Here is a 7,885-nt window from a genome sequence, read left to right as displayed (position 1 = left end):
TATATTATATATATCTCTCTTTCTTTAGAAATGCAACTTTACAGCTGATTCTTAAAAAGCGAATAGAAAAGTAGAAACTGGCAATTCTTTTTACACGTGTCTCCCTACCCACGAATGAAGCCCTGTTAGGATGGAACAACCATACGAAGACGAGGCTATCATTTCCTCTATATAAACTCTTTGGTTCTGTGGCTCGGGAAAGAATGTGTCCCCAAGACCCCTACCCCTGATCCTCACTCATTCCCCTCCCCTCCCCTGATGTGAGACTCTGAACACAGAAAGAGCCAAGTCTAAGGACCAAGCACGTTCAAGTGACAGTACTATTTCCCCTGCTCTGTGGAGCATCACTGTTCAGTATCCCAACGTCTTCAACTTGGAGTCCACGGAACCTTTTGGAGGGATTCCAAGTTGGGGTGGAAAGCCATAAAGCAAAATTAAAGGGAAACAATAGAAATCAAGTTAAATGACCCTTTCCTTGTGTTGCTCAGAAACAAAATTGATTACCTTCACACTGATCGATGGCGCTATTAGTATTTTAGCCAGGCAAGAGGAGATAATGAACTGAAAACAAAAGGTGTGAGAAATCCTCATCTTTGGTATTGTAGCTATTGAGGTTTCTGTTGCTCTGTTCCGTGTTCTTTTGAAAAAACTGCATAGGCACAAATTAAAGACAATCTTTACGATTACCGCGTGAGTCGTCCGATGAGGCAGTGGCCGCGGAGGCTCTTCCTTATCCCTAGTCTTGTCTCAACCCTTTCTTTTCAAATCTGCTTCCAGAAGATGTCCCAAGAGGTCTGTCTGAACACAGTGCGTCTCACTGTTCCTGTGTTTGGATTCGCTTTGTGAGCTGGCGTCCTTCCTTCTCGGCGGTGGTGGTTCTTGTTGACGTAGGTATCCATCCACTGATCCATTTTACTGGGACAATTGGTTTGCTGCAGAAGTAGGTGCAGAAAAAAATTTTTCTTTGGTTTCGATTAGTAATTCATAAAAAAAAAGTCAGTCTCAAGTGTCTGTAAAGAATCATTGCAGCGTTTGGCTTGCTTGGAACACCCCCACGGTGCCCAGGTGGGGCCATTCACTGGTAAATATGCACATTGTGACCATCGCAATCTCCCAGAGTTCTGTGGGCGCTCTTCCGCCTGCAGTGGGAAGGTGGCAGCCAGGGGCCAGAGCTGGCGTGGCGTGGCCGCTCCCCACGTGGCTCTGGCGTCGGTCCGTGGCGTGGCCGGTCCGCTCAGCCAGATGGTGGGCCAAATGCAAGAGCTGAATGCCATTTGGAGTTGCAGAGGGTTTCTGATTTCTCAAGGTAATCACAGTATCTTTAGGCTAGAAAATGGCAAGTACTAAGTGTCTTTGGTTTGCAGGACTCTGCTTCTTTGGTGTGCTGTGTTTTCTCCAGGTTTCGTCAGAGGTTTCACGAGGATGACTCAACGAAGGAAGGGATGTGGGAAGCGATGACAATCATGAGTAACATGTAGAGTGCTTTGAGTTCTTTGATTATGAATTCTTTTCCTCACTAGAAAACACTGGAAACGTCGCTACCAACGTGATGGGCATGGGAAGAACCCCCAAACTGAACGAGTGAGAATGAACTACTAGGTGGCTGTGATGCACGAGAGAAGGAACCAGGTGACTGATAACCAAGAAGGGTCCATTGCTGATCTAAAATAATCTAGATCTTTAAAAATGCTGCATTTGCTCCATGGACCGTAACAGTTAAGTTGGCCTCCTGAGTGTGCGTCTGTATTATGTACAAACAATTTGTAGCAAACTGCAAAATGTGCTTGAAGCCATATACCATCGATTCCCTAATGACTTCACAATTGGCGTCTTGAAAATCCAGAAGTGGCAAATCCAGAACCTTCCTTCCTTGCTGTTTTTCTTCGTTGTGCTTGATACTTTGAGCTCAAGGGAACTTATTATTATTAATTATTATTATTATTATTATTATTATTATTATTATTGGATGGATCCAAGACCACGTGAGATTTCCAGGAGGTAAGGAAAAGAAAATTGTCAACTGGATCAACTTAAAGCTTTCTAAATCATTCAATGAAAAGATGCCTGAGTTGGAAAAACAGGTCCTTGGATTTTTTTTTTAATTCCCATATTTAAATTTGTGCTCAGTAATTATCATCTCTGATGTTTTTCAATGTTATGGCTGTGAATTTGGGCGGACTGTGGAATATGAGGCTAAGCGCTTGGAAAGCAAACGAGGTCATTCTTGTTGCTAGATTCTTCTCTACGGTAGCATCTTGGAGGCCCAAACTCGAGTGATCTTGGACGGGCCCAGTTCCCCGCCTCGACCCGACTTCAAGAGTCTGATGGCCCCGGGGTGAGATTGATGACACTGGCTTGGCTGGCACGACGCTGACATGAACTTGCTCCAGGAAGGCCTCATTTGGGTTTCTGGGGTGCTCAGCGTGCTCAGAGGACAATGTCCGGTTCAGAGAGATGCGTTTTCAGCTTGCACGTGGACTCCGTAGCCATTGAAAAGGAAAACAGGAACACCTGGCCTATGATTACAGCTAGAAGTTTCTTTTCAAGAGAATTGTGCTTTCAGATCACCAGTGAAGGGCCCCAGCTCCGCATCCGGCGTCTCTTTCCCCCTTGATGTTTCCTTCTGGTACCTGCCGACCGTCCGGGGAGGGTGCCGTGTGCCCCAGGGAGAGTCCGAGCGAGCGTCACGCTTTGGTACACGTGCTGGAGGTGGACGAGGAGCCGCCCGTGCTCAGGTCGTCCTGCCACTTCTCCAGGCTGCGGCGCCGGGCATTCATGAAGAAGTTGCTGACCGTGGTGAGCTCCAGGCCCAGTTGCTGGGAAATGGTGATTTGCATCTCTTTGGACGGACGCTTGTTCTCCTTGAAGATGGCGAAGAGTGTTCGGCGCTGGAGGTCGGTGAACACCAGGCGGGATTTCTTCTGGGAATTGTTCCTGTCTTTGTTTGGTTCTTGCTCCTTGCGTTTGCAGGCTGGAAGGGAACAGAGAAGGAGGCGCGTTAGCACGTGGGGGAGCAGAGGCACCCAGGAGCTGATCCAGGGGGAGCATCGACAGAGCCGTACAAAGGGATGTAAACCGTTAAGCTTTACTGTGCAAGCGGCCCTGCTGTCGATACCCGGCTGCCCTGCTCGCTGCTGGTGATGGAAGACCGGCGGGAGACGGGGAGGGGAGATGGGCCACTCTGCCCTGCTGGTGTCTGAGGCAGCCCCCCTCTCCTCTCCTTATCCACACGTATCCTCCCAATGCGCCCTTCACAGACTTTCTCTGTGAAATCAGGGCCTTTGCAAGTGGGGAAGGTGAGGGGGGAATCAGGCCAGCTTTTTTTTTTGTTTTGTTTTCCATTCACCTTCTAGAATTGTTATCAGCAGAGCTGAAATTACGTTCTGAGATCAAGCGGGGAAAGGTGTGGGATTTTTCAACATCAACACTTCTGCCCGTAGAACTTGCAGGATTCGGAACGGAATGAATCAGATGTGACGGAGGGACAGTATCATCTCGACCCCAAACCCAAAAAATCTTCCTTGGGGCTTTTTTGGGATTTTTATTTAAAAAAAAAAAAAAAGGCATCTAGGGGCCGGAGTGATAGCACAGCGGGTAGGGCGTTTGCCTTGCACGCGGCCGACCCGGGTTTGATCCCCGGCATCCCATATGGTCCCCCAAGCACTGCCAGGAGCAATTCCTGAGTGCAAAGCCAGGAGTAACCTCTGAGCATCGCTGGGTGTGACACAAAAAAGCAAAAAAAAAAAAAAAAGGCATCTAATCTGACCAGTATGAAGTGAAGTCGGCACAAGCCGAGGGCCACGGGCTGGGGAGAAGGCTCACGGGCTGAGGTCACGCACTGCACGGGGAAGGCCTGGCTTCACTTCCCAGCACTGAATGGTCCCCTGAGCCCACCAGGTGGGACCCTCCCCTCCCCCACACACGCAAGAGAAAGCAAAGGGCAGGGCTGAGGGTGGCAGAAGCATGGACAGTAATGACTATGGAGAAGGGGGGGGCTCAGACCCGTCCACTGGTGTCTGCAGTCTCAGCTTCGGGCGACAGCAGGGAAAGTGTCTGACGAGGGATGAATAATATGGTGCATGGAAAAGTAGCCGAGTGTCAGTGAGAACAGTGCCAAGGTCACTGCAAGACATCACTGGACCCTGGGGCCTTCAGCAGCTGTACAGCAGACCTGGGGGTCGCCCAGGGCGGAGCGTTCCTCCCACTGGCTGACTGCTGGACCGCCCTCCCCAAGGCTGCTGGCTTCCGAAGGCTTCTCCAGCGCCCGGCCAGGAAGTGTCCCTGGGGAGCCCTGGGTCAGGGCATTTCTTTGCAGGTTCTTGAGAGAAGAGCATCATGAGGGGGTGCAGCCCAATGTGTGTGGACTGACAGGGTGCCAACCAAGGCCGCGCCCTGCGGACCCACCTCACTCACTGAAGAGATCTCAGGTGTGTCACGTGCCCACAGCCAAGGTCATCCTCCTGTCACAAGGACACACTCCCAGGCCAGAGTGATAGCACAGGGATAAGGCACTTGCCTTGCAAGAAGCCGATCCAATTTCAATCCCCGGTATCACATAGGGTCCCCCGAATCTGCCAGGCGTGAACCCTGAGTGCAGAGTCAGGAGTAACCCCTGAGCACTGCAGAGTGTGGCTCCAAACCCAAGCCCAAACCCCAAAGAAACACTCCTGAAATCAGTGACACATCATGAGCCAAGGCGAAGGGCAGAAAAGGGGGAGCCCTGAGGAGGGGGAGGGGCGCTGGGTTAGCCTTGTGGAACTCTCCTGACTTTTCCTCTTCTTGTCTGAAGAAAGTCAAAGCTGGGGCTGGAGCGATAGCACAGCGGGTAGGGCGTTTGCCTTGCAAGCGGCCGACCCGGGTTCAAATCCCAGCATCCCAAATGGTCCCCCGAGCACCGCCAGGAGTAATTCCTGAGTACAGAACCAGGAGTAACCCCTGTGCATCACCGGGTGTGACCCAAAAACCAAAAAAAAAGAAAGTCAAAGCTACCCTAGCCCCTCCAAAACACTGTATGTACACCCACCCGACCCCAAACAATTCATTTCCATCTAACACCCACTCTCTTGGGCGGTCTGGGCTTTGGGTCGGGGGAGGGTGGAGGGGGGAGGAGGGGAGATGCGGGTCCCTGGCAGGGGGCGCTCAGAGGGGAGGGGCACATGGCCTCCTTGCACGCCCCCTGGGGGGGAAGATCCCTTCCCTGCTGAGCCCTGGGTCTGCAGCCTGCTCTGCTGTGTGTCTCGGCCCCCCTGCGCTTCTCCCAGGCACCCTGGCTCTGTGCTGCTCTCAGGAACCTGCTCCCCGACAGCAGAGACGTTCTCTGCGGCCAGACGTGCCTGAACCACCCCCCCCACACACACCCCGCAGAGGCGCCATCCCCTCCAGGATTCTCGACGCCCGCTCGTGCCCCTCTGTACGACCGACCGGCCCGAGGCTCAGGTCTGGAGACGCGGCCCCTGCCAGCGGGGGCTTACAAGGACCCCGAGACAGGCACACAGGCGGACTCGGTTTCATTTCCCGACATGACATACACCGGGCCGTGCCTGTGCCATGCTGTGAGGCCCCAAGTCTGGTCCCCTGTCCCCAGGGCCGGCGACCAGCAAGCCATCAGGCGTGACCTTTGTGGAAAGAGAAAGTAAGACGACAAACAGCCCTGGAGACTCAGAGGGGTGGGGGGTTACAAGTCGGCTGCAGAGCCTCTGCCTCTTTGTCTAAGCCTCCCCCGGGCCTTGGCCAAAGGATTCTCTGTGCCTGGTGCCTCTCAGCCCTCCCCCCCCCCCCAGAGACTCTGGGGCAGGGCTCTGGGACACGGGACATGACAGGCTGCCTCAGGCCTGTCTGGGCCATGGGGCAGTGTGCCTGGACACCCTCCTGCCACCACCACCACCACCACAGTATACACATTACAACGTAAAGAATTAGACACGTCACACACATAAACACATTACGCTTACAGACACACAAATACATAACATACACACATAACTTACACACATATCACACACATATACAAATACACTCATGTACAAATAGACATGTCACACACTTACACAAATATACTCACATACAAATACACATTAACACATACATACAAATACACACATATACAGATACACACATTAGACAATACACACATATGCACACACAAACTTCCCAGGCAGCTCCTGTCCCTGCCCCAGCCCCCAGGTCCCCTGCCTGTAGGTGGGGACTCTTTTTTTTTAATTTTCATGTTTATTTTTTACATTTTATTTATTTATTTTATTGAATCACTGTGAGATAGTTACAAAAATTTAATGTCTGAGTTTCAGTCATACAATGATCAAGCACCCATCCCTCCACCAGTGCAAATTCTCCACCACCAATGTCCCCAGTATACCCCCCCCTTTCCAACCCTCACCCTGCCTCCATGGCAGACAGTTTCCCCCATACTCTCTCTCTCTACTTTTGGGCATTATGGTTTGTAATACAGGTACTGAGAGGCTGTCACGTTTGGTCCTTTATCTACTTTCGGTACACATCTCCCACCCAGAATGATTCCTCCAACCATCAATGACTTAGTGATCCCTTCTCTATCCCAGCTGCCTTCTCCCCAGCTCATGAGGCTAGCTTCCAACTACGGAGCAATTTTCCTGGCCCTTGTGACTATCTCACATTATGTTATTTTATATTCCACAAATGAGTGCAGTCCTTCTATGTCTGTCTCTCTCTTTCTGACTCATTTTACTTAGCATGATACTCTCCATGATAATCTATTTATAAGCAAATTTCATAACTTCATCTTTCTTAACAGCTGCATAGTATTCCCTTGAGTAGATGTACCAAAGTTGTCTGTTAGCCAGTTGTCTGTTCTTGGGCACTCAGGTTGTTTCCAGATTCTGACTATTTTGAACAGTGCTACAATGAACATACAGGTGCAGATGTCATTTCTATTATGCTTTTTTGTACCCTGGGATATATTCTATGGGGAGATTCTTGAAGTTACGGTGGGACCTGCTTATCACCTATCAACTAAACCTGAGTCAGAATCTTTTACCAACCCTGGCTGAGGTCCTCTGCCAACTCACATTCCTTTGGATTAACCGCCCAGCCCTCGATTCTTCTTTCTTTTTGTATTTTTTTGGACAGTGCCAGGGAACGATGTGACACCAGGAAAGGAACCCAGACTTCCTACAGGTAAAGCATGTGGACTCTGCCCTCAAATTTCATCCTGCCCTTGGCTAGAGCTCAGAGAATGCCTGCCACGTGCTTCTCACAGGATGTCCAGACAGCTACGGCCGGTGCATCTCAGATTTTTTTTAATTTATTTTTTTAATCCTTTTATTAATTCACCATGTGGAAAGTTACAAAGCGTTCAGGTTTTAGTCTCAGTTATACAATGCTCAAACACCCATCCCTTCACCAGTGCACATATTCCACCACCAAGAATCAGGATATACCTCCCCCCTTCCCCCCACCTCCCCAGCCCCCCACCCCGCATGTGTAACTGGTAAATTTCACTTTACTTTCACTTTACTTTGATTACATTCAATATTTAAACAAAAAAAATTCACTATTATTGATTTGGAGTTTCTCCCCCCTAAAGTCGATCTGCTGAAAAGAAAGCATTTGGTGATTTGTTTTCCATTGCTGAGAATGAAGAGATATGAAGTCAGGAGGCTGCACTAGCAGCAGTATAGTTTTGGATTTCTGTATTTTAGTAACAGATTTTTTTTTTAACTTTTTGGGTCACACCCGGCATTGCACAGGGGTTACTCCTGGCTCATGTGCTCAGGAACCACTCCTGGCGGCACTCAGGGGACCATATGGGATGCTGGGAATCGAACCCAGGTCAGCCACAAGGCAAATGCCCTACCCTCAGATGGTTCTTGATTTTGATCCCTGTCTCTTT

General features: G+C 50.1%; 1 protein-coding gene across 1 annotated transcript in view; it reads right to left on the bottom strand.

Moving 5' to 3' along the window:
* Window positions 1-2,008: 2,008 nt before the first annotated feature.
* The window catches only part of ONECUT2 (one cut homeobox 2), a 42,844-nt gene continuing 36,967 nt past the window's right edge, over window positions 2,009-7,885 (bottom strand). The window contains exon 2 of the mRNA XM_004601999.3: window positions 2,009-2,971. Within this exon, the coding sequence (XP_004602056.2) occupies window positions 2,685-2,971 (287 nt within the window). The 3' untranslated portion in view covers window positions 2,009-2,684. The remainder of the gene's footprint in view (window positions 2,972-7,885) is intronic.

Source organism: Sorex araneus, chromosome 2 (genome assembly GCF_027595985.1).
Source record: "Sorex araneus isolate mSorAra2 chromosome 2, mSorAra2.pri, whole genome shotgun sequence".
Taxonomy (NCBI): domain Eukaryota; kingdom Metazoa; phylum Chordata; class Mammalia; order Eulipotyphla; family Soricidae; genus Sorex; species Sorex araneus.
This window is presented reverse-complemented; position numbering and strand designations above follow the sequence as displayed.